The sequence below is a fragment of the Microchirus variegatus genome (assembly GCF_963457635.1).
Source record: "Microchirus variegatus genome assembly, chromosome: 11".
In the NCBI taxonomy this organism is placed as follows: Eukaryota; Metazoa; Chordata; class Actinopteri; order Pleuronectiformes; family Soleidae; genus Microchirus; species Microchirus variegatus.
In genome coordinates this window covers 12438509-12465114 of record NC_139812.1, presented here as the reverse complement: position 1 = coordinate 12465114, position 26606 = coordinate 12438509, and the positions used below count along the sequence as shown (strand labels likewise).

General features: G+C 38.2%; 2 protein-coding genes across 2 annotated transcripts in view; one reads left to right on the top strand and one right to left on the bottom strand.

The window, feature by feature from the left end:
- Positions 1 to 704: 704 nt before the first annotated feature.
- On the bottom strand, positions 705 to 22173 carry blnk (B cell linker; the record flags this gene model as incomplete). Its single annotated transcript, XM_083897355.1, has 24 exons — positions 705 to 1034; positions 2156 to 2311; positions 2409 to 2492; positions 2591 to 2643; positions 2741 to 2769; positions 2886 to 2961; positions 3202 to 3232; positions 3352 to 3379; positions 3453 to 3513; positions 3624 to 3675; positions 3769 to 3793; positions 3932 to 3988; positions 4097 to 4125; positions 4204 to 4229; positions 4846 to 4929; positions 5025 to 5097; positions 5227 to 5333; positions 5566 to 5677; positions 5764 to 5804; positions 7073 to 7119; positions 7557 to 7622; positions 12582 to 12628; positions 21819 to 21881; positions 22105 to 22173. 24 exons carry the CDS (start codon positions 22171 to 22173, stop codon positions 918 to 920), a joined length of 1533 nt encoding a protein of 510 aa, XP_083753481.1. The 3' UTR covers positions 705 to 917.
- Positions 22174 to 26177: 4004 nt separating this feature from the next.
- The window catches only part of dntt (deoxynucleotidyltransferase, terminal), a gene marked incomplete at both ends in the record, with an annotated part of 78852 nt that continues 78423 nt past the window's right edge, over positions 26178 to 26606 (top strand). Inside the window, one exon of the mRNA XM_083897797.1 lies at positions 26178 to 26371. Within this exon, the coding sequence (XP_083753923.1) occupies positions 26178 to 26371 (194 nt within the window). The remainder of the gene's footprint in view (positions 26372 to 26606) is intronic.

The following is a 26606-nucleotide window of genomic DNA, read 5'->3' as shown; positions in this document are numbered from 1 at the left end:
AACCAAAAACACATTTCCTCTTTTTTGACTTGAAATGATAATCCTTTTAATTGCACTATTAAAGGAGGATTTATATTTCCCATTACCTCACTTATTAGGTCTTTGACAATCTGAACCAGTGTCCTCCTGTGTCTAAAACATTTCCCTATGCAGCCAAAGGGAACACTGGCTCTTGTTTGTGTGTGTGTGTGTGTGTGTGTGTGTGTGTGTGTGAGAGTGTATGTCCGTCTTGGAAAATTTGACAGATGTACCTAAATTGTGTATGTTTCCCCACATCTGGAGCGTCGGTGACCCGTGTATGTCGATATATACACATTATTCTTTTCATTGTAATTTAGACAAAGGATTTATAACTGTATATAGTCGAGGTAGAGGTACTGTAAAATATTAGCAGAGAATTTTCACTAAGTGCCTTGTTATGCAACCAATGTGCATGAGTGTAACGTTATTTTGTTGAACAGAGAATAAATGGAACTGTTGTCAGTTCCTGGTGGTATTTTCTCATGACTGAAGATGTGCGTTTGCAACACAAGATGTTTTTTTTTTTATTGAGACAAAATGTACAACTTTGTGCTCATTTGCTCTCCCAATGTACTGCTGTCATAAGCGAATCCTCCGTCTGTCTTGCTTCCCTTTGCTTCTGCAACGCTCGTCTCATTCCTTGCGTTAATTTTGATACACTGTTTACCGACAGAGCGTTAAAAAAAGAATCTTAATAAAAAAAACACGAGTTTAAAAAGTCTTCCGAGTCAGTTCTGCTTGTAACGCCACATGACCGTCACGCAGTCCTGTTGACAGCGCCTCATTCAACAGTGGAGGAAAAAAAAAAAATCACACAATCAGTTCTGTTCACAGTCTGACAGTAAACACAGCAGGTTGGGATGCAGCCTAATCAGCTGGCTGTTGGTGGGCCTCGTCTACGGTGTTATGGGGTAGCACAGCTTGGTGGCGTCCTTGTTGTTACTCTGGCTGTCAATCAGCACCAACGGAGTCTTCTGGTGGTTCTCGATGATGTGGGAGAGGCTGCTGAAATACTGGTTAAAATAGGAGGTTAAATGGTTAGTAAAGTTGATCTTATTGAGTTAATCTGCTAAAATCTTACATTTTCCAGACACATTTAAAGGTGCATTATGTAATAAATCTAAATCAACTGGCCATAAAATCCTCCTAATATGTCACAGAGACTCAGGATTAATACACATATCACATACTGAACCAACAACAACAGTACAGCCAAAATATTTGCATAAATTTTTTTTTTTGCAGACTGCAAATCATGTTTATGTTTTGAAATCATGTTTTGGCATGTGGCGCCACCTACCGCCGTCTACCAATAATTACAGTCAGTAGAGTCTCAGCTGCCGAGCAACCACGGGTTGCCAGTTACGTCAGAAAACGAAACCTAAAAGACCTTGGTATTTTGAATTTGAATGTAGTAACCGTATTTGGCCACATTCTTACATATGGCACCTTTAATACTAGAAAAGCACTCGGAGAGCGCAGGCCTTGGTTGTAAAAATCTTTATTTACTCTACCCCAGGGGGCTCAAACTCGAATGACAAAAAGTTCAACCTTTTGAGAAGAGATATCGAAATAATACTATTTATGATATTTCACATCTTTCCAAAATGAAAGAGTTTTGTTTTGACATGGAACAACAAATAGTTCACAATATGAACTTATGTAAGATGCAAAAGGAATTCATTAATAAAAAGTCCATTCAGAAATAACTCATTATAACTTGATATTAAGTGGCGAGCTGCATGAAACTGATTGGGGGTGAGTTTGAGACCTCTGCTCTACCTTATTTATATTGAGTGAGGCATTTTATGTGAATTCTAATGTTCAATGCCCACTGTGGCTGTACCCAAATGCAAATTATGGACTTATGTTATTAGTTACACCTCTGCTTTAATGCTGTGACAAGTCAAAATGGCCTAAGGTGCAGGAAAGGCCTAAGGTTACCTCCTTCAGACAGGTTGCCCTGTCTGAAGGAGGTAATGACATTTGCATATGTCATTACCTCCATAAGTAATTAAAAATGGCTTTTAAGAGGATGTACATATGCTTACATAACTGTATAAACTTCAATTCTGTCTGTGATGTGTGTGTGCGAAATGCAACGACATGATATGATCAAGCTTGTGAACCATACCTCCTCTCCTTTCTTCTCGCTCCCCAGTGCATATTGCTGCGTGTTTGCTATGAATCTGACGGGTATGTTGTACACCCTGCCCTTGTAAAGCACCACTAACGTGTAGGGCTGCTGTGTGTCCTGACCGGAGCTCTTCCGCACCATAAACGCTCCATCCTGAAACAGACGCCCAGAGGTCAGTCACAGAAAATAATCCACACACTGCTCACGCGTTTTGCGTTAATGACGGCGGGTTTTTAACGACGATTCTCACTTTATTTGACCGGAGCAGAGCATCGTCAGCAGTCTTCCGGTTACATGTGCTGCAATACCAGGGTTTCTTATAGACATCTGCATTCTGAGAAGAAGACATGGGAGGAATGGAAGATGCATTTCCCATCACATTACTATAGAGACATCTGTAATATTTACAGTGTTTATTTAATATAGCCTCACCTCATCGTCATCTAGCAATCCATTTTCGGTAGAGACACTTTTTCTGTCTGTTGCTTCAGAGACAAAAAGAATTATGATTTTTTTTTTTAATAATAAAGCTTTGATTGAAAGATCATTTTGGGTATTTACATAAAAAAAGACACAACTTACTGATGGAGGTCAACTGTGGAAGAGGAATTCTGCAACAGGGACCAACAAACAGAGCAGGACACAGTCAATAAATGGTTAAATTTTGAGATTAAATAAATTCTAATTCAACTAGCTTTACGATATATGTGCAGAGTGCAATTCTTACTTAGGTCTTGCCAGGTCTAGTGTGAACGCTTTTGGAGGAGTTGTGTGATCAGTTGGTATCACAGGCAGCTTTTGGCCTGTGGAAAACCAAACATTCAATAAATGATCGGTGTAAAATGTAGTTTCTTTTTCACTTGTTTAAAGGCTTCTTTAAATCACAGCCTCATTTACTTTTAATCGGAGAATGTGGAGATTCTTCAATCACATGGAGATTTGGTTTGTTAGGAGTCAATGAAATGTGAGCTCATAACATATAATCACAGAAATGGACGGCACTAACAGCACAATAACACAAAAAAAACACCTTGAACTCTTACTTTCAAATCCCTTTGGCTTTAAATCCAGCCTCTGTAACAGAAGTCATATTTAATAGATTTCATCATCATTCAACTCAACTAAAATACATCACAACATAAATTGCATTTTGACTGCATGTACCTTATTTTTAATAAACAAAATTTCCCTACCGGTCTTAAAGGTGGCTTTGGTGACCTCCTGAAAGAAAAACATGACGATCAGTCAAACAATTATTACCTTCTTCACATTTATACTGGAAATTGTTGCTTACTCTCTGGGCAAAGGTTTTGGTACAGGCGGAGGACGACTCTCTGCGGGTTTACTGCTACAATCTGTAGGAACACACACACGGTTTTTGAATGCAGTGACATTTTATCACTAGGTTTCTTCAAGGTGACAAAATAAATCAAACCAAAAAAAAAAAACGGGAATAAGTACTCACTATCGTCTCGATCACAAACTTCATATTCATCGTCTTGTGTTGGCTCCTGGACCTGCAAAAATCACAAAACCAGTATATCAAAAATCCACTGAGTACACATTCAGTAAATTGCGGAATATAATCTTGCACATTATTCATCACTTACAGTAGGAGCTGACCTCATATTCTGTCTAAAATAAATATAAAAGAAAGTCATTAATGGTGTAGTCATTGCAAAGAATCCGATTTTTCTAGGAGATGAAAATAAATATCTACAGTAATAAAATTATCTTTGCATTTCATGACAGATCTATGGCAGTCTGTCCTACCTGGGGCAGGGTTTTGGTGGTAAAAAACTCAACAGCGTTGAGGAGATTGCGCGCTGTCTATAAGACGGATGTGAGGAAAACGATTAGTTCCATTTCAAATGTCTAAAACATTGTCATTTCATATCGTGAATACAACCGAATGAATCAGTGGAGTGTAAAACTGACCTGTTTGATGGAGATGATGATGAGCTTTGCTGTAAATATTCCATAAGATACAATCAAATTTCATTTTTAAAAGCACTTTGTTTTGTTTTTTTACACTACCAGTTTACCTCTATGTCTGGGACTTCATAAAAATCTGAAAAACAAACAAAGACAAAGAGAAAATTGGACAAGCAGACAGTAAAATGTTGCCAGCCTCCACTTGGTGCTGCATGTTATTGTTTACTTTAAAGATGTTTTCAGAATGTGACAGTGGCCTTGGGCGTTTTTTGTGTTTGGTCAGTCTCCCAGGAAGCAAAGAAGGAGTTTGCCTTATCGGCTTTTACACACACACACATTCGGTATTATATACGCTGAAGGAAGAAATACTCTGCAGAATGGAAGTGACAAGAGAATAACATGTGCTGAGAAGTGGAAACTTTGCCACATTAGTCATAAGAATGTGGGCAGACACTTTGAAATTGTTTTGCATGTTAAGTTGTTTGCAGGTCCAAGATCATGGGGTTTGTTAGAGGACAGGCCCAAATACCAAACCAAATCTGACTGAAAAAAAAAGACTGAAGATGACTCTATAACTCCTATCTATCTTCAAAATTACATTTTTATTTCCCCTTATAATCAAATTCTTGCTTTTAAACCTGTCTGACCTCACCAGACTTGGAGACTCACGGTACAGAAGACGATCATAGAAAGAGTGCTTTCTCTAATTAGAAAAGCTATGCTCATTGTGCCTTGTTTGTTGTTGTACCCACCAGGACCGCATGGAGGTTGGGGTAACGATGCAGGCAACCTGGGGAGTTCCTTCCGTGCTCTGCCTCTACAGAGCAACAAAGGATCTGAGGAGAGAGATGCACAGTACTGTTATCACACAGTTACAGTATACTTACAGCTGTAGAAATCATATTGCAGCTCTATGTGTACAGTATCTTACTGGTGGACAGATCTTCTGCAGGTTCTACGTAGTTGTCTTCATCGTTATTGTCGTCTGGATTCATGTAGTCTTCCTGCAAAATAACATATCGTGTATAAAGGGGGGCGGCTGTCCACAGTAAGGCGAAACTGTTTACCACAGGATATGACAAGACTCTCTAAAACAAAAATATTCATGAGAGCTTTGGTTAAAGTTGGTTTACGTCTTCATCGCTCCCCATGTGGGTGGGTTCTGGGGGCAGTTGTCTGGAGGCTTTGTCTGGGCGAAAGGGCTTCCTGGGCGAGTGTTTGGCCTGGTTACGACAGCTGTCTGGAAAGGAGAAGTAGAAGTAGCAACAGGACATCAGTGTTCGCGTGAAGCACTAATTCGATGCCCCTGGGAGTATTGTGGTTTTGAAACCGAAGAGGGCGCGATAAATTGATTCTATTCTGCAGTAAAAAAGAGGGATAGTGGAGTAACAGAAGCCACGTGTGAAAAGGAAAAAAAACAACAAAAAGGAATGAATAATGATCAGTTCTTCATTTCAAATGTCTGTACTCACCGAGGTACTCTCCTGTTGGGAAGGAAGATGTTGTGGGCAAGGGTCTGTGGCTGGGCGGCGGTTCATAGCTGTCGTCCTGGTCAGCATGTGGATCCTCATACATGTCATTATCCTGGTGAACAACACACATACAGCGTTTCAAACAGACATGTCAGACGGGACACAAACCAAAATGACTCACAATTTACTCACGCTTACATAATCGGGATCGGAGAACTGATCGTCAACATCCTCATCATCTGTAAGTGCAGGGATTTAAATGGATTACGTTACAAAGAAAACACACAGTTGTGGGTTTAATTAGACATGGCCGGCTATCTACATCATGAATGATTACGTTCATCTGAAATGAAACTGAGGAACTGCTGACACGTGTCTCCTCATGTCACAGACTGTTGAATAACCTTTCAACAAGTGACTAAACCACAGTTTGCAGTATTATGTTTTAATGGAAGCGACACATAATTAAGCAGAGTGTTAAGAACTCGTGGAAACAGGTAAAGGGAGAGTTTATACAGAAGAGAGACATCATATACACTAGTTACTGACTTTTGGACCCTACACTCTTTGAAATAAGGGTTCCAAAATGGTCCTTCGACAAGGGCTGAGGTTCTACCTGGAAGCATTTGCTTCTGAAAAACCCTTTCCCGAAGAAACGGTTTTTCAAGGGTTCTTGGTGACATTAATGGTTCCAGTAAGACCCATTTTGATTCAGAAAACCCTTTAAAACCCGTTTCCTGAATAAAGGGTTTTAAAAGGGTTCTTAAAGGTTCCACCAGGAGCCAAAAAGGGTTCTCCTATGAGGACAAGCCGAAGAACCTTATATGGTTCTTCTTAGCACTTTTATTTCTAAGAGTGTACCGTTTCCAAAGCTCAGTTGCAATATTTTATATATTATATATAAATATATAATATTTCCGAAAAACCCTTTCCCCAAAGAACCCTTTAAAACCCCTTTCCTGAATAAAGGGTTTTAAAGGGGCTCTTGGTAACATTAAGGGTTCCAGGTGGAAGCTTTTATAAAGGGTTCTCCTATGAGGCCAAGCCGAAGAGCCTTATGTGGTTCTACGTAGCACTTTTATTTCTAAGAGTGCAGCACAATGTTTTCTGAGAGTTGATTGGGTTGAAACCCAATCAGATCCAGCAGTAGTTAATGAGTTAACAGGAGGTTGAAGCTTGACAGCAGATGCGATGATTAATGTATTTGCATAGCTGGAAATGAAAAATCATCACTCAGTTCTGGAAAGTTAACAAGAAAACACCACTCATGTACTCATACATGCTCTGTGAACTCATATGTGCACTTATTGGTCACTGGAATTGCTAAAAACCTTTCCCCAACAGAGACACATGGGGAAGATTGAGCAACACCCGTTGTTCTGAAATACACTGACAGTGTCTGAGTCAGTCAAATGTTTCAGTCACACACATTGGTTATGGGTATTTTACACTAGGACGGTGATCAATTGCATCATGACATATATAATAATAAAGACACAGATCTTACCTCCATAATCTCGCGCAGGTAACTTCGGAATTTGTTTGTTTTTTAGTCTGCCACAAAGAGAGAGATTGATATTTTTTAGATTGTGTTATTGCTATTAATAGAAGACGTACATTTCCATGGGATTTCAAGATTTTTTTGTTTTGTTATCATAGTGATACTTCAAAACAAAACGAACGACAAACTAATGTCTTTAGAAGTGCTTGTGTCACTGTCGTGTCTATCCTTTTGCGTCTATAAATGACCGATATCAGGAAAGGAAAGTGAGACATCTGTCGATGTTATTTTTGGTTTGTGTGGGTCTCTCATTCCAACGGCTGTGAAAGAGGAATCGACATTTTTACTGATGCGTACACACACACACACACACACACACACACACACACACACACACACACACGTGGCATTGAGAATCTTAGCCTGAACTGTATTAATACCACACTGCACTAAAAAGTACAGTAAAGATGTTTAAAGTTAAGACACTGACCTCCTCAGTTTATTCAGTAAGCTGTCATCCTTTCTCTTGATGTCTTGCACAATCTTTTGAAGCTGCCTGGAAAACACACAATTTGGCGTTGTCATTTCGAGAGAGAGCTTAAAAACACTTACAAAACAATATAATATAATGTATTTACTTTTGCAACACTCGAGTGAATTATTCTGTAAAATGTATGTTAAGTATTGGATTTATGCAAACATAAAGGGTGGGTATTATGGAGGTAGGTTTGTTTCTTTATTATTCAAATTAAAAAAAAGGTTGTCTTTGTCTTATCTTTTTTGATTGAATTATAAAGAAACAAATGTTCTACCCATAATATGGCCCAAACACATGACATGGTCAAAAAAAAAATTGTGGCCACAAAATATTATTTTGGCACAACATGCGCACAAAATAATATTTTGTGGCCACAAAGATATAATGTGCGAACGACTTAATTCCTGGACAGTTGGGTAGGCAAATTGTGCGCACCCTCTCGAGGGTCTCAGGTAGATAATTAGTAAATAATTGTGGCCACAAAATAGTATTTAATTGCCACAAAATTATGTTTCGTGGCCTCAAAATACGATTTCGTGTATTTTTCGTCTATTTTTAATTGAAAATATAAAATTTGATTGAAGCAACCTTTTTTTTTTTAATTGAATAATAAAGACACAAATCTACCTCCATAGGGTATCATCCTGGCTGAGTGATCCTTGAGACAATTCATACATGAAGATGCAATGACTTAGATTATTGTTTCAAACATACAAACAAACAAACAAACAAACAAACAAACCAACCCATGCCTGTCAGGCCACGCGCAGGGTGTGGCAAACATAAACAGCGTTTGATCGCTGACAGGTGTTTGACTTAGGAAAATAAAAGCCGAAAATACCATGTCCTTTTTCACGTCAAGTGGACACATTTGTTTTGATAAACAGTTGTAGCTAACCCAGTTATGGGCAACGACGAAGTCGCACTGATGACAATCTCCAACGTTTCATTTCGACGAAAACACGCAGCTAAAGCAGGTGAGTCGCAGCTAGCTAACTAGGATAAATGCTAATGCTAATGCTAATAAGTGAGCTAACTCTAAACCAGAGATCACAAACCCTCGCCCGCAGGACACATGTAGCCCACATGCGCGTTTTTATTAATGTGTTGTGATATTACTTCACCGATCCCCTACTGACCAGACTAGACACTCAGTGGTCCCCAGGCAGGCACTGTACGAAATACAGGGGGGTCTGGGGGCCTCAAAGGCAACATTTGAGGGAGTCTAAATATAAACATGTTGTCTTCCTAATAATTTTTGTAATTTCAGTTTTACATATATGATCTACATACATAATACACTTTGCCTGCTTCTTTATAACCAGACAAAATGGACATTATTATTATGTATTTTAATGTTTTCATTAATTGCTTTCCAAATGGTGATGTGGAAAAAAGCCCACACAAGCCCACATCTGACAGGAAAGATAGCCAATACTGCAGGGTGGCACCTGTGGTGGGTGAAACAGTATAGTGTAACACATGGGAGATGGGGAGCCCCCTGATTATTAATGGGTATTTCACACTCTGCCCCCAGGTCATTTGAGTTTGAGAGCCCTGCTCTAAATTCACTGTCAGAATTGGAACCAAAACTTTAGGATTTAAAAAACAAAAACTGTGACTCACTTTTTCAGTTATATATCAAGTTGTGTTTGCAAATCTTAAAGTTATGGATGGAAATCCAAATGTTTTTTTTAGAAATCCCAAAGTTAACAACATATAAAACTTTTAAAAATATATATAACCGTTTTGGGTGCAAAATAAACCCCCCAATTGTTTTTATTTAATCGCTGTCACACACAAAGCATGCACACCTGTTACTCCACTGAGATGGAGAGCATGTACAACAAGGATAGGTGCCCGGCAGAAAACACATGGGTTGCCAATTTGATATGGAAATTTGTGAGTGCGTGAGTATCAGTACTGCAGCTACGAGTCAGTTCCTCAATGCAAATCTGACAAAGTTTGTTTACACTTTATTTTGTTGTTTACAGTGAGTTTTTTTTTCATCTTTCTAAAAATACTAAAATTTGCACTAATATCAATAGTTACCAAGGACAGTTCAGGAGTCCTATGCAGGGTTATACTTGAAACTTGTTTTCTAAAAGTTTTTCTATATTAATATATGTTTAATTTAGTATAGTTTTGCATAGAAGTTCATTGTAGCCTGCTTAGTTTTGTTATTGTGCCACAAATAAAAAGGTGTTACATGCATCTTGCTTGCTCCTCAAGATCCGGCTCCCTTCAAAGAGCCATAAATCCCATCTGGGAACAAGCCATTCTTTGAATTATTACACGTAATCATTTCTTTCAAGTAGTTATTCTGGTTAAAACTAAAATATGTCAGTGTGACTCCAGGAGGAGTTTATTAAATTGTGATATGTATTTGTTTTTAAAGACGTTTATTGCAAGTGTTAATCATCCCATTAACAAACTGTTCTATTTAGGTATAATCAATGTGATTAGTAACCTGTGTTTACCTACCACTCCTTGATAAAGTGGCTCATTTGAAAAGTTTTAACTTTTTGGATACCTTTTTTAAAACGTCTATACAGCATTATATGTAACCATACATTTAAAAAGTGCTCCAGATATTACGGACGTTTAGCAAAGAATGACAATGCATCATTGTCTGCTGCAATTCAAAAATAAACAAACGAAGCGGACGACTTACCGAATCTTTGCTGTGGCAGGAGCCGTGAGTTTACTGAGCGTATCCTTGTTCATGTTAAACTTGCCAGTTTACATAGTTGGCTCCTCACCCATTAAGCTCGTGCTGACAGCTAGACTGCGGCAGCAAAACTGAACCCTGTTTGGCTGCGAGTCCCGTCTTTGTCACAGAGGGGAGGGTTTTGTTCATAACTGCATTTGTAAGAAAAATCACTTCTCTTTTCCACTCCTTCACACACACAGACGCAGTGACCACGCTTTGAGCAAACGTCTTAAATCACATCTTGCTCTCTTGACTCTTCAGTTGCACTTCCACCCACGTGCTGGCATTTTTTAAAAGCTATGCAGTGCGTGGTCTCGGACCTTTTGACCCCTCTGCATATAATGTTTATCATCTGTACGAGGTCACTGGCATTAATCTCTATTTATCTTTCTTTACTGAACATTCCTTCCTCTGTGAATATAACTGCATTTCTAAATGTTTCCTCTTCACCAAAGATACTTCTTATAAATACTGCTGCTGCTGGACACCTAAGTACAAGTATTTGTATGTGTAAGGTCATGCTTGAAGTCAGACGGAAAGTACCGTACCATGTTGTAATCCTGAGTGTTTTCTAAATATGGAAGAGGAGTGTGCAGTGTTTCCTGTTTGGTGGATGATTGACTATATCTCTCTTTCCTCTGTGTGTGTGTGTGTGTGTGTCAGAGATAGAGATGGCAGATAAAGAAGACACAATGGCATTGGTGGCAAAATAAATGTGAAACACGAAAAAAGAAATACCAATAAGTTGTCTGTGGTAAGAAATGTTCACACATTAACAGAATTAAAGAGACAGCTGTGGGTTTTCTGAGGAACCAGCTGTGTATGATTCACTCTTTAGTCTGGAGTTTCGGAATAAATGTGAAATTACTCGGGACACCCACTAACAATATGCTGGTTTTTTTTACCTCCTTAGCTTTATTTACAGAAATGAGATCAGTCCCTTTCAATGGCTAAGTTTGCATACACTGGCTTTAGCTGGGCATTATTGGACATATAGTGGGTGCTCTAAAATAAAAATGACATGCAACTTCCTGGTTCAACAAGTGTATCACTGAGGTTGAGGAAGACAAACAGTTTAATTTGCTGTGTATTCACCATATATTTCGATCCACTGGCATTTTGTCAAAAAAGGCAACAAAAAATTAATTAAATTTTTACACTGTATATTTAAGCACCCATGTTAATGGCAGTCTGTAATTTTACCATTGTAACCACATTAATTTCAATGAAAATTCGCAAGTTCAGTTTCGAAAAAAGATATACGCAAATCCAAGATTCCTGTTGCATTGAGGTCATGGTCTCAAGAGGATTTTTTTGTTCGTCTTGGGCCGGACAATGTTCCCACTAAGTTTCGTGAAATTCGATGCAACTAAATTTCCGCCCGCTCCAAAGGCGTTTGACATGTGGGGGCGCTACTGAGCCATGTCGCATTGGTTTTTCGCAAGTCCTTATTTTATAAAAAATTTCGCCAGTTCTGAAGTGCGTGGCAATTTTCGTCCGTTTTCACGCTTCGCGGCTCAAATAAGAGTTCGAACTCTGAGAAAAGGAAAAAAAATTCCTACAATTACCATAGGGTCCTCGCACCCTGTGTGCTCGGTCCCTAATAATAATGCTGCATGTCAACACATTTAAATGCTTTTATTTGGATCCAAATTTTGCAAAAAGGAGAACAAGATCCAAACATTTTGGGAAGAAATATTGACAAAGTCTCAGGTTAATAAAGCAACATGCCCCCCCTCCCCCCCAACACACACATTTAATTGTATCTGTTCATGTGTACACACCCACGCAAACACAGATGCACATGGGAATACATGAACAGGAACACACTGCACAAACATGAACAAACACGTGCTGACAAATGTGCAGGTGCACTCAGACCTGAAACCCACATCTGCGTGTACAAACAAAGCATATGCATTTATACACAGCCATTGAGGCGTTCCCTTTATTTTCTAGTACACATCAAGATTTTTACTATGACATTACATTTACCCAACCTCCTGTCATGTAGAATTCTTTATTTAAAAATAACCATAGATAAATAAATCGTGTATCATATAATGTGGGGTGGAGTAGCTCAGTGGTTAAGACCGGTACTCCCATGTGCAGAGACATCATGGTCACAAGTTCAACTCCACCCATGGCTGGTTGTACTCCATTGTAAGTACCAATGGATAAAAGTGTCTGCTAAATGACATGTAATGTAAAATGTGATGTAATGACAAGACAGATACTGAAAGAGTGAGATGATGGTTACTCACGGTTGGTGAATGAGGCTAAACTTGCTGAAGTCACTGTCAGTCATGTTCTGTGAACGCAGCAGATAAATCAAATGTAAAACACATGGTAAACCAGGAGATTACACAGTTCTCAGATGACTGGTGGGTCACCCGGTGCTGCACTACCTCTTATTTAACAGGAGATGGCAGCATCTCTCTCTCTCTGACAGCTGTTACAAATCATTTTTTGGAAGAGCCAACTGAGATGCATGGGCACACATTTTTTCATTTGTTAATAGAGTATATTAGCAACTACAACACATAGCTGAATTTTAGACTACTTAGTAAAGAATAGGCTCCACTTTGGACGTTGGATGTATACATGTACATATGCAGCTCATTTAATGTCTATATCAGTCAATATCATGTAAAACAGAACAGCAGGTACAATCTTTAAAGGCTATAATGACATAAAGTACCTACATCATACTACACAGTTTCAACTAACATTTTAAAATCAACGTTATTCTGACTCTCTGCTGCATTGTAGTTTCTTGTTGCATTTTAAGGTCTGTTACACTAAAATCTGTAAATGAAAGGAAAATGATTACCATAAAATATGCAACAAATCCCGCTAAATTATGTATTTCCCCTCTTCATTCATAATTCATTACCCCAAGTCATTCCTAGCGCCGCCCCTCCTCTGTTTTATACTTGGTGTAATGTAATGGAGATTGATGACAACATATGTTTTTTTTTAATTTTTTAAAATTAGTTTATTGTTCTCTTAAGTTGTAAGATATTGTGTGAACAAATGGGTAGGGACTTTATTAATTGAGGTTAATGTATGAGGTACTCAATTTAGATATGAATAATGTGTGGATGTGCCCTTTATCGGCAGTCTCTTGTGAAATGTGTAATAATGGTTTCATAGCTATTTATGATTTATTTGAGGTAATCTACCATGAGAGTAATTACTGGTGTGAATGTGGGCACTCAAATAATTTGCAAATCAGAGACTGAGATCACTTAATATGAAAGACTTTACCTCCTTCAAAAAACTGAACCTTGGCCTTACAGATACACACTTGATCAGACCACTGGCTAATAGGAAAAAAAACCCCCCACATCTTTATAAAATCAGACTTTGCCATTTGACATTGAATAAAATATCAAATAGTCCGCCCCAGTGGATAGCCAGGCACTGCTCCCACATTGAATTATTTATAGGATTGTCTGTGCTTGTTCCAATGAGAGACAACAGTCTTACAAGCTTCAGACTTTCCTTTGTACTATATGCCAGGAGCCCTTACTCATTATAGTGTAAATCAACACTCAATTACGTATTTCTGTTTCAAATATACATGAACATATAACTTTCATGCAGTCCACAACAACTGAAATTGATGTCTTTATTCATCCAGACTTTAACTTAAGTTCTCACAGGCAGTTATGATTTGTGTTAATAGTAGTATGACCTTAACGTCACCCGCACTAGTGATTTTAATTCTACTATGTGGATACGTTTTATTAATTTTGTATAAATTCTCTTAAATAATAAACCAAATAAATTTTTTTTGAGGCTAAAGCTATTGGACTGTATTGCTGCATGTTATTTTACAGTTTTTTTGTGAACTTTTAACTAATATACTACAGTTTTTTTGTGTGAATATTTTACTGACATTCCCCATCCAAAGAGCACCTGCTACAACCTAGTCTAAGAAGTTTTTTTTTACCAACGCTGTTCTGAAACTAGCAAAGAAAAATCATGTTTGGAACTGCACTGTAAAAAAAAAAAAAAAGTTCAGAAAACTCACAATTTCAAGGCAACTTGCTGCAATCAATTTTTGAGTTTACAGCCCAACAAAAGATCTTCAGTTTAAAAAAAAAAAAAAAAGAAAAAGTTCCATCAACTAATATTATTTTGTTAGAGTAAGTTAGAGTTGTGCCAACTCATAATTCTGTTTTCAAACATTTTGGCTAAGTAATATTTATTCTGATAATTCAAAATTCAAAGTGTAATTTTTTTATTTAATTTTTAAATCATCTGAAGAAATATAAGTGAGCCAAACTGTTTGAAAACAGAATTTTGGGTTGGCACAACTCTAACTTACAAGTTTGTCTAACAAAATAATATAAGTTGATGGAACTTTTTAAAAACTTGTGATCTTTTGTTGGGCTGTAAACTCAAAAATTGATTGCAGCAAGTAGCCTTGAAATTTTTCTCAACGGTTTCTTTTTTACAGTGAACATCGTAAAAGCTGAGAGTGCAGTAGCCCACAATTTATAAATCCAAAATACTTTTGTTTGTTTTTGTTTAGTTGTCTTTGCCTGTTCCCTCTTCTTAACTCAAGAAAAATGTATAAAATGCCACAGTATAGTAAACATTCGATGTGCTTAAGGTACGTTTCTGTTCTGTCCTTCTGGCTGGGGCATTCTCGCCTGTAAACTCCACGCCTTTTTGTTTTGCAAGTGATGAAATTATTAATTGTGAACTGCTTCTGAGATTTAAATATTTACTTATTGTTTTTCTTCCTTACTATTTACCATGTTTTTTTGGGCCAAACTTGGCTGCCTTCTGCTGAATTTTATATGTTTACCCCCTCTAGAGGACAGCACCCCGTGCGTGTGAAAGTGTGAGAGTCCAATTAGAGGAAAACCACTTTAAGATGACTTTTTGTTTTGTTGTGAATCCCTGATGAAGGCCTGAGGCTGAGATTGGTACATGTATGTATTCTCAGAGGTTGAACATGACTATGCCACTGCATAAAATGCATTCTAATAGTTTTATAGATAGAGTCTTTTCTTTGACTATGTTTCAGCTTAGCTGTTATCCTACCCTCCAGCATCCAGAGTGTTTAAACAGCAACTGTCTTTGCCCCCAATCTGAGCATCCGTGGATGTGTTTGCTTTCTGAGGCGTGGCGTGTTATATCATAGCACTTGCTAATTGAATGGCACACTATCACAAAAATGATTTTACACCTACATAGTACTCATGAGAGGCGAGTACGCTACACAGATGGTCTGCTAGTGCATGTTTACTTCCACTCCTCTGCAAATACGTTACTCTGTTACTTCCTGGCAAATTCAGTCTGACAAGGAGCAAAATACGGGTGGTTAGCAACACCTTTTTTTTTTTTAACCCTTTATTAACTTTTTCTTTTAAAGATCTGCCAATTTGTGTTCTACGTTCCAGTAGATGTTTGCTACCAACAACAATGCAATCCATGTTTGATATACTGTATATTGTTATAGATTTGAGTGGCTTTTGTTTGTAGCGTTGATCTCATTTCAAAGTCACTTTTTTCAGCCGGCTACAGTGTCAACAGAGACGGAGTCTCACAGTTGTTTTGATGTACTACATGTAGCTTTTAATCTGTCTCCCTGTGTGATTGAATATGGGATCAGAAAGACAGATATTTCCTTTATCTGTGCTTTTTCTCTGACTGTCACTTCCATTCTCACACTAGTACCCCGTGTTACGCTTCCACCCACCACTCATCCAGAATTAGATTGTGTTTCTCTTCCTCTCATTCTTACCAAGGTATGAGGTGATGGAGGTGCTTTTGACAAGCAGCCTGATGTTGTCTTTTGACAGCAATCCACAGCTGCGTTAACACCAAACTGATTTCTATTTATTTAAAGCTACAGTAGGAAGGATTGCTAGAAACATTGCTGATCGTTGAGTTTCATCCATAGGTTTTGTAAATACCAGTGTTGTAGGATCAAAGCTCCCTGTCCCGAGTTTGTCTCACTAGATGAGCACAGACAAAGGGACTTGTTACATATGCAACTGATGGCCTGAGGCAATCTGTTCTTTTCTGAAGAGGCTCATCCCATATTGACGAATGCTTTACTGCCTGATTCTCTTTGAGACTATTTCCTTTTTTAAAAGTTTTCTTTGCAGTGAAGGCAGTTGTTGCTGTTGGAGTCATGTACTTACATGCAGTGCACAGTTATGGACCTGGAACTAGGCTGGAAACGGAGCCTATATAGTTACAGTAGATGTAAAACTGTAGCTCTTTCTTAAATCATTTGATTTACATTATGCTGGAAGGTTATTATGGAGCCAATAATGCCAAAAAACTACTGTTGCTTTAAGGATTTTAAGACCTTTGAACCATCTAATATACACTACTGTTCAAAAGTTTGGGGTCACCCATACAACTTTTTTTGTTTTCCATTAAAAATTCACACTTTTATTCATGAGAAGAGTTGCAAAATTAATAGAAAATATAGTCAAGACATTGACAAGATTAGAAATAATTTGACCCTTCAAGAAGAACCAGCAAAACTGTTTTCAGCTGTGCTAACGTAATTGCACAAGGGTTTTCAAGGGTTTTCAAAGGTTTTCTAATCATCCAATAGCCTTCTAAAGGCCACATTATACTTATCCGACTGCGTAATCCATTATCCGACTGCGTAACCACAGAGACCCCCCAGGCCTTCATACTTCATACGCAGGAGTATAAATTGGACTTAACGCGATTAGCAAACACAATGTACCATTAGAACACTGAAGAGATGGTTGCTGGAAATGGGAAAAAAAACAGATGATTGCAGCTTGAATAGTCGTTTACCACATTAACAATGTATAGAGTGTATTTCGGATTCATTTAATGTTATATTAATTGAAAAAAAAAAGTGCTTTTCCTTCAAAAATAAGGACATTTCTAAGTGACCCCACACTTTTGAACAGTAGTGTAGAAACATGATATAAATGAAACACGAAAAAAATGGTTATGGTTATTAAACAATACAGTTTCGGGATGAGCATGTATATTAAATTAAATTAAATTAAATTAAATAGTTAAGAAAAAGACTGATAATTATATTTAAATGATTGCATTCAATAAATAAATTTTCATCATCAATTCATCAAATTTGTGGTACAATTATTATAATAAGGTGGCAGCAGCAGCAGCAAGCATTGAGTTAGTGAAGGGCATGTGTGTTTGAGTGATATTTACGAGGTTTCTTGAATGCAGCTTGTAGCTGGTCTTCTATTCTCAGAATGCTCTGAACCCTGCATTAAGTTCACTAACTCATGTGCATAAGTTTAGAATATTTGATGATTAATCCTGTCAAATAAGTGGCAGACTTTTTCCAAAGTGAAGCTCAAACATCTTTGCCAATTATAAACACATTTAAAACAAGGTTGGCTTTAAGTTCTTGGAGAAATAAAATCATGTAAATATACAGAATTGAAAATCGGATATTTTTCACTCGGCTCTGTAACACAGTATTGATTCAATCTTAACCAAAGCCTCAGAGTGTTTATATTTGCTCTTGTGAAATCATCCTGCAACAGAAGTGACATTTCACAGCCACAGGCAGCTGTAAATAAGCAAGCACTTCTGTTTTTCCTTCCAGAGGAACTGGATAATTACAATGAGCAACAACACTCATGCTTGGATAAGTAGAGAGCACCATCTACTGAAAGTCACTCCGTCATCTGAAAAGCAGAGATAAAACTCAAGTCTCATATCTTTTCAGGTCTTGAGGCAAAAACTGTGTGAATATTAAAACAGCTATGTCATGCAAAGGACAACAAGACCAAGCCTACAGTATATTCAAAGTGTTTTATCCGCAAAATGTAAATAAAAAAAAAGGGATTAATACATTTATTTACAAATACAATTATCCATATGTTAATTAAAATATTAATATGCAAAGTAATTGAAAATTTAATGGGGATCTCCCTGTCAAGACCATGAATATGTCACACACATTCACAGCAATTCAATCCAGTCTTTTTTTTTTTTTATAATTTATTCTTGGCCTGCCATGTATGATGAGGTTCTGCACAGGGTTAAACAAATTTGAATGATTATTATGGAGGAAGGATTAGGCAATATTCAATAACAATATACAGCTACATATTGCAATATAATTTTGTTCAGTGTCAATATAACACAATTTAAATGCATGACCCAACATGTGATTGCTATGACTGTTTTGCCTCAGAATTGTGAGCATTTTCTTAGTTTAACAAGTTATTTTGTTATTTCCTGTCCACAACGGTGTTTAAAACCACAATTAACTGTTCCATTCAGCTTTTACTTAGGGGCACAACTTTGTCTGACAGTTTATCTGATTTGAAACTGTATTGTGATCAAATTTTTGGCCATGTTTCCCAGCCCTAAATGGAAGTTAAAGCGGACCTAGACTGGAAGTTCCAATTAACGCTGTTTTTTTTAGTGTGTATCTGCGTCATTACCTTGTTTACGAAGCCCTGAAGTTTTAGCCATTGCTGAGAACGCTGTGTTTTATTGTAATCTCAGGCTTAGCGAGATCTCTGAAAAAACCCGGTCCGGTTACGTAAACAGCAGTTCTCCTGAACAGCAGATCCTCCTGCTCCGGGCACTAGTCTGGGTACATCCGGTTGCGTACATTGAACTGCAGAAGAAGAATAACGTCCGTTGTGGAGGTGTTTCACGAGCGACAGTGTCTTCTGACTCTGGGTCTGACTCCGGGTCAAAGGCGTAAAAGGGACTGCAGCGGGAAGAAGCTATTTTTTTTATATTTTTGATAATGAGTAGCAGTGCATCCACCGTTCTAGAGGGTGGAGCTGCACTTCTGAGAGTGGGTGTGCTGAATATGTCACTTCTGGGTACTGGCCAATCATAAGACAGTTGGGAAGGCTCTACGCTGGCTGGCCAATTACAACACACTCTGTCTTCTGGGAGTTCAGTCTGAAATATCGCTGCTCAGCACATCGTCAGAAAAGACAGATTTCTATCGGCTCGTTTACAGCAACTAGGAGGTTTTTGACCATAAAAACAAGTTAATGTAGACCTCCATAACTAACATGTGTGCAACAGGACCACTCTTTGTGAGCTTTAAGATGCATTTACACCACTTGTTGTTAAAACCCTTTAAAACCGAGCATATCGCTGATGACACATATTGCATTCTGCATGACTGTAGTTATGCGACAGTTTGTGCTATCGGACAAATTCCAACAGTTTCTGAAAGCTGAGAAGTTGCACGTTAAAGCCAACTTGTGGTTATTGCGGGTTTTTCACTTGCACTGTTTCAGGAAGCCGGACAATCGGCACACCTGCACATAGTTTCCATTTTTTGGGCCAGTTTTTGCACATTGAGAGACAAAGAAACATTGAGAGACTAATTTTTTAACTTTTTTTATTGTAAATATGTTTTATACTTAATATTTCAAATTTAACACGCAATCTCTGTTCATGTGCAGTGCTTTTCTTAATAACCCTGTTTGCTTTCCTTCATTTTAAGTTGTTTAAACAGTATTTTATCATGCAAATGATAAAAATAAATTAATAATAACTGCCAGATATTGGACGCTATTCTGGAAAAATGGGCAAAAGCACTTGGTTGCAGGACATTTTCTGCTGTTTTTGTGGTTAAAATACGCAGATGGACATTTTGAGGGTTGGGTGTAAAATGGTTAAGAAAGATTTTTATTACCCATTGACTATGCTGGTATATGAGCACCCCTGGCCATTTGTCAGGCCGGGAAAATCATATTATGTGTGTTTGACAGGGCTACAAAGGTAAGGACCCAAATGCAGGATTGCAAAAAGATCAAAAATAGTCTTTGAGGAAGCAAAAATAACCGTTTTTGGAGATGGTATAAACATAAATAGAGAAATAACTTTAAATGTGAAAAACAGGGTTCCCAGGCATCCAGTGTCTAAAGGTCATGACAGTGTTATGAGTATGTTTCAGGTCTACGCTCACTTCATTTATCCACCATGAACCTGCCTTCAATCTCTGAAGCGAGGGTTACACACAGGTGTGAAATATACTGGTTCAGTACAACGGTACCTGTAATTATCCGAGCTTTGTTTTTCTTGCTGAACTGTCCAGGGTGTACCCCACCTATTGCCCTACGTCAGCTGAGATAGGCACAGCACTGCCCCGTGACCCTCTGGTGGAGGATAAAGCGGTAGATGATGGATGGATGGTTTTCTGGCAGATCTGAAGCTATGCAATCTATTAATCAATATCCATACTGTACGAACATTATACTGTATGTATTTTCCATAACTTGCACATCAAAGCCTCTCCCTCTGAAACATTAATGACTTTGACTGATAAAAAAACCCACAGTGAGGATATTTTGGAGGAGAATAGTCTTGTAGTTCAGTACTTTAGTGAGGGAATATCCCCTCCTAAAGTGGAATAATTTTAGGGTCAGTGAATAATGAATTCACAAGTAGATTGTTTCTCTCAAGAAGTCCTTACGAGTGGCCGCTAATAAGATGTATATGAACCAGTGCTTGGAGAGGCATGCTGGTGCACAGAAGCTAAGCTATTACGCAAGGTATTATGGAGGAACCTTTAAAAATACCAAATATTAGGAAGTTATGAACCCATGCTTAAGTTATTTCACCGCACGAAATCCGCTTTCTCCTCTCAACCGAAGCAGATTTAATGATACTTAACTTTAAAAAAGGAGGGATCATAGCTTTAATAACCCAGTGATTCATTTCACAGTTATTAGTTCCTGCAGCACCCACAGTGTCAGTGTTTCACAGAAATATAGGACGGCCCTAAGAGACTGTACATGTATTATGGTAGATGGTGTGCAGGTATAACTATGCAGATTAGTTCAGAATGGTTTTGCAGGTTAGGTCACTGCTGTTTCTTTGGTGGTTGTTGCTATCACGGCATGAAGCAACACAGGCGAATGAGTCTTTAGGGGCTGGACCACAACCTTCAAACGAGACCTTTGTTTTTTGATCTCAACTACAAAGCTGAAGAATGTGGTGCCTGCACACTATTGGGGTTGACAAAATCTGTCAAAACAGACATCTGTATTTTTTTTATTTCAACTGGATTATGTGGACTGTAAATGTTTGCTTTGCTCACTCGGAGCACACGAGCTGTAAAACATTGTTCTTTTGTGCTCCTGCTGGACTACACACTATGTCCTGTGGACAAAGCTGTGAGAGCAATATCAAAGCAGAAGTTGCAACTGACACGGCGATCACTTCCAGATTTGAAGGGCCCTCACAAATAATGAAAGCCACTGATCATATCCTGTAGACTCTTTCCTGTTTTTTTTCAACTGTGGACATTTTAGTGTTGCCTTAGAGCTGAAGTTAGAATCAAGCTTATTCTTCCATTTATACTAGAAACAGCAGTTTAGCATTGAGCACTTGCATGGTAAACTCTTTAAAATATGTACTTGTATGTACTAAATGCATAATATAATGTAATAACCATGGCCTGATATAATCCTGAATCAGTTGTTAAAAAAACATTGCTATTAGAAAATGTAAAATGTGTAACTCACCATAAATCTTTTTCCATTAATTCTCATTTTTTTAATGGTAACGGCACATTCTGACATTTTGTTCTGGGGGGCAACAGACATAATGATTTAGTTTTAGCTGAGACAACAACATAAACAGATTTAATTCAAAATGCGAGACTGTAGCATCATCGTTCCCTCTTGAAACGGCTTGAATTATGTACATTACACAAGAAGAGAAGTATACACATGATTCACTGCTGAAAACAGGTCAGCAAACCTCTTTTAGTATCCACTGATAGTGCCTTATTGTGTCCCATGTACTCACCTGGCACAAAAAGAAGGCTACTTGTGCCTGGTCCCAGCCCTCGCACTCCTCTCTGGATGGCAGGTTCATTTCTGTCTCAGCAGGGAACCTCTGGGCAGGACTGCGCTTCTGGTAGTACAGTAATAGACTGACCCGTCACGCACTGCAGCACTCACTAACACACCAACCGGCTTCAGCAGGGTGAAGTACACACGCCGAGGTCACCTCATTAGAGCGAAAACATATTCTCGCTCTCCATCATGATGGGGCAATTCCTGGTATTTTCTCAAAATGTTTAACTTGGACTGAGATTGCTCTGAGGCATCCACAAAGAGGAAGAAAATACTTCCTCAAAATCGCTCTATATAGAGATGTCCTAATAGACTGTGACTTGAGTTCACCTCCCAGCTCAGGCACACTTGAATCTGAATCTATGATAAAATGCATTCAAATAAAGTATCTAGATTTAGAGTTATATCCAATAAACGAAAGAGAACCCATGACATCACATGTTTTTTAAATGGGCGTTTCTTTAGTGCAGTCTATACCATTGTTATGAAGCATTCTGAAAACTGCATGAAACGGCTCACCTTCAGGGTGTGTTGTCTGGTTTGATGCCGCGTTGGCTATTGATTTAACAATATTTAATGCAAGACGCCTATGGGAACAAACTGTTAAGCAAACAGTGCTGTCAAAACCTGATAACTCCAGGTATTGAGGTTTTGTTTCATCACCCAGGTTCTAACGGTGAGCGCTTGTCTGCAGACGAATGAAAGTAAAAGTGCATACATCAACCATCTGTGTGTAACGAGCAGAACGTTTGCAGAGTTTCGCACCTTGTTGATGCATATCACTACCTTGATAATGCACCTATTAGAATAACACTGACATAATGTGCCACTGACTACAGCAGGGTGCTTTATCGTTTCATTTAGCCATAACATAACATAACATATGTTGGCTTGTCTTGCTGCCTCATGGTAGCTAACAAATTGTAGCATCCTTTGCATTGCTCCTATAGGTGAGGCAATTAGACCCTTGATTTAAAAGTATTTAACAAAAATAAAACATACTTGCAAGTTAAAGTCAGGTGTCAGTGGCAAATTGAGGCTTATTTACATGTAACATAATAAAGCTATAGTTGTAGTAGCTTTAAACAGATATATTTTACATTCAATTTGTGAGACTAGGTTTTCTTGTGGTACTTCTTGCACGGAAGTACACTGTATATGCTGTAAACACGACAAAAAGAGCAGTATTTCTATCAACCGAAGAAATAGGAGCATGCTGGACTTGCATTCTTGATGCTTTCTTTAATGAAGTTAAGTGATAAAGTGTCAACGGGGGGATGTTTTATTCTTAAAAGGAAACCGGATGTTTTAATTTACTACTTCCTCTCCCGGATTGGTGATGCAACGCAACCGTTCCGCAAACAGTGTATTTTGGCTGTAATGCTAGAAATAAACCTAGACATTAAAGGCGCCATATGTAAGAATGTGGCCAAAAACGGTTACTACGCTCAATTCAAAATACCGAGATCTTTTAGGATTCATTTTCTCCGCCATTTTAGCTCAGATGTAACTGGCAACCCGTGGTTTGCTCGGCAGCTGAGACTCTACTGACTGCAATGATTGGTAGACGGCGGTAGGTGGCGCCACATGCCACAACATGATTTCAAAACATAAAAAATTATTTGTGGTCCGCAAAATATTTTTTTTTAATGCAAATATTTTGGATGTACTGTTGTTGCTGGTGAATTCAGTATGTTATAGGAATATTATTCCTGAGTCTGAATTTTATGGCCAGTTGGTTAAGATTTATGACATAATGCACCTTTAAGTACGGTTGTATTTTTCTCACAATCACAATTTTACATTCTCACAAACATGATTGTCCGATATTGAAAATGTGTGTTCCACCTCCTAAACAAATACATTTTTAGTTATTATTTGATATGATCATATAAGCGTCTGCATGCAGTTAGCTTGCTTATGGAGTGGACATAACAAATGACAGAGTATTTTTAGGATCAGGCTCCCGACTCGTACTTGCAACTACAGCGGAGGTATTATTTTCTGCAGACACAAACTGCTCTAAAATGTCTGTAGATTCGGGAACAGGTTGTTGAAAACACTCAAAAAGTGTCACTTCCTTTTCATTTCCCCTTCGCTTCTATGTTTATAACTGTGATGCATTAGCGTGTAGGGACAGTAAAGTGCTGTGGTTGGACATGTCCAGTCCAGAACACTTTCCCCCAGTCACGTGAACAAAAAAGCACACTCAAAGCACCATAGGTCGCTAGACTGGCAGCACAATAACGTACAAAAAGAGCATGGTGAATTTTATTATATTTAATTTGTGTTTTTAATGGAAACGACAGCCATGCTCACATTATTTGACATTTCTGTTAAAAAACAACAACCCAAAGTTGATACGTACCATTGCACATTTTTAAGTGGTTATACAGAAATCCTGCACCCTTTCTAGTGGGTATAAGCTATATACCTGTGTATCACGTAGCATGTCTGCAGTACACAGTCAGGCTACGTTTCTGGATGGTTTTGGTTTGGGTCACTTATTTACTCTCTTTCAGCTCTGTTATTGGTTGATGCTGCTCTCTATTCAAAGTAGAATGAGAGTTTCGACTGCTGACTGCAAATAGCCTGCAAATAATAATTATTAAATATTGAGGTACTATTTTAGCTTATTCTAACAACACTGTGATAGTACTGATTAATTATCTAAAAATATTCACTCAACCTTGGTATCTTTAGGATAGTTTTGTTCACATTTTCTATCCTATTTTATATAACGTCCTGTTGTTGTTTTTTTAACTCAAAATCAACATTTAGCTGAGTTTGTCATTTCCTGACACACTGTCCTTTCTTTGATAATTATTATGCAATTTTATTATGCGCTCACAGCGCTAATGTATAAAGATAGATTACATTTATTTTCCCTTGCAGTGATTTCTCCTGGCAGCACGAGAACCATTCGTCTCAGGGATGTTACACTTTCATTGGACTCTGTTTGGATGCAGGCCAGCACCCACGTATGCAGTTGAGTGATTGGGCACTAAATCGTCAAACAATTAGTTGTGTCTGTCCTTTGACACCCATTAACCCTCAGAACTCAGTGCTAATGAGAGCTGTGTAATATTTTGTGTGTAGCAGACAGAATCAAGGTGTGCTTGTTAAACTACCGAAAAGAGTGGTAATTAGATGTAATGTCTAATCAAGGCCTGTTATGATGTTTTATTCCTTCACCTTAATCAACAAATCATTCTTATTTGGATTAGTGAAGCACATGCATCACATTTTACTATTCTCCTTGGAAACAAAAGGCAAGGGAAACCGATTAAATCCAATTTCTTTCATGTTCCTGACCACCACATATGCCATTCCTTACCCTGGTCATCGGTGGCTCATTATATACAGTACCTGTATGTGTGTAAAGGGCTGTATGAGTTTGTAGGATCTCAGGTAAAGGCACTCACTTTAGACAGTCAAGCTAATTAAAGCAGTAGAGCAGATGGTGCAGCCTTGGTCCAGACATAATGAGACGGTGAGCGGCGAGACAAACTGGACATGGTAGGACAGCTGTGAGGGGTTTTCGTAGGTGACACAATTCAGGCATCTTTGAGGAGTGGAGTTGAAACTGCACGGAATTTATCGCTTGCTTTGTAAGAACCGTTTGTTTACTTCCTATAAATGCAGAAAAAACTTTACTGGAATGGAATATAATCTTGCCAACGGATGTTTTTTCCGCCCCTCCACACCCTCAGTCTTGTGAAGTTTGCAGGTGGTTTTTGGTAAACACCAAATCCTCAACACCTGTTTCCAGAAGCTTTTCCGACTTGCCAACTCTCACCAACCCCTGCTTCAACTGACAACTAGTTCCATGAAGGGCATAGAAAAAAAAAAAAGAAAAGAAAAACTACAACTGTCAAATAAACAACTGTGGCTTTATCAGAGTGGGTGTTTTTTTTTATATATATATAGGAAGTGAAGTGCCACAGTGATACAAAAAAGCCTTACAACACTAGAAAGTCCTAGTGGTTCAAAAATACTTTGGATAGCTTGTCAAACAGAGAAATGTTCCACACTCCCATTGTGCCTCGTTTGAGGAAAAGGCCGAGACCAGTAGAAGCCAGTGTTCCCAGGTGTGAGGAGGTGAAGTTTCACAATGTCAGATTGTACCTGGTGGAGAGGAAAATGGGACACAGCAGGAGAAGCTTTCTAACCGGACTGGCCAGGTCGAAGGGGTTTATTGTCATCGACATCCTCAGGTTGGAAAAAAACAAAAAAAACCATTCCATTTTGTTGTCTACTGACTGAAAAAGACTTGGTTCCTTCAAGTGTTTGAATGTGAAGTGTATACTTTTATGTTAATGTAGAGTTTGGGGAATATTTTCTGGGTTTGTGATCTTCAGCTAAGTAGCAGCCATGTGGTTTGATCTTGTCTTTTAAGAGTACTATTTTGGTGGCATGTATTTGGCATTTGGATCCCAATTAAAAACCAGT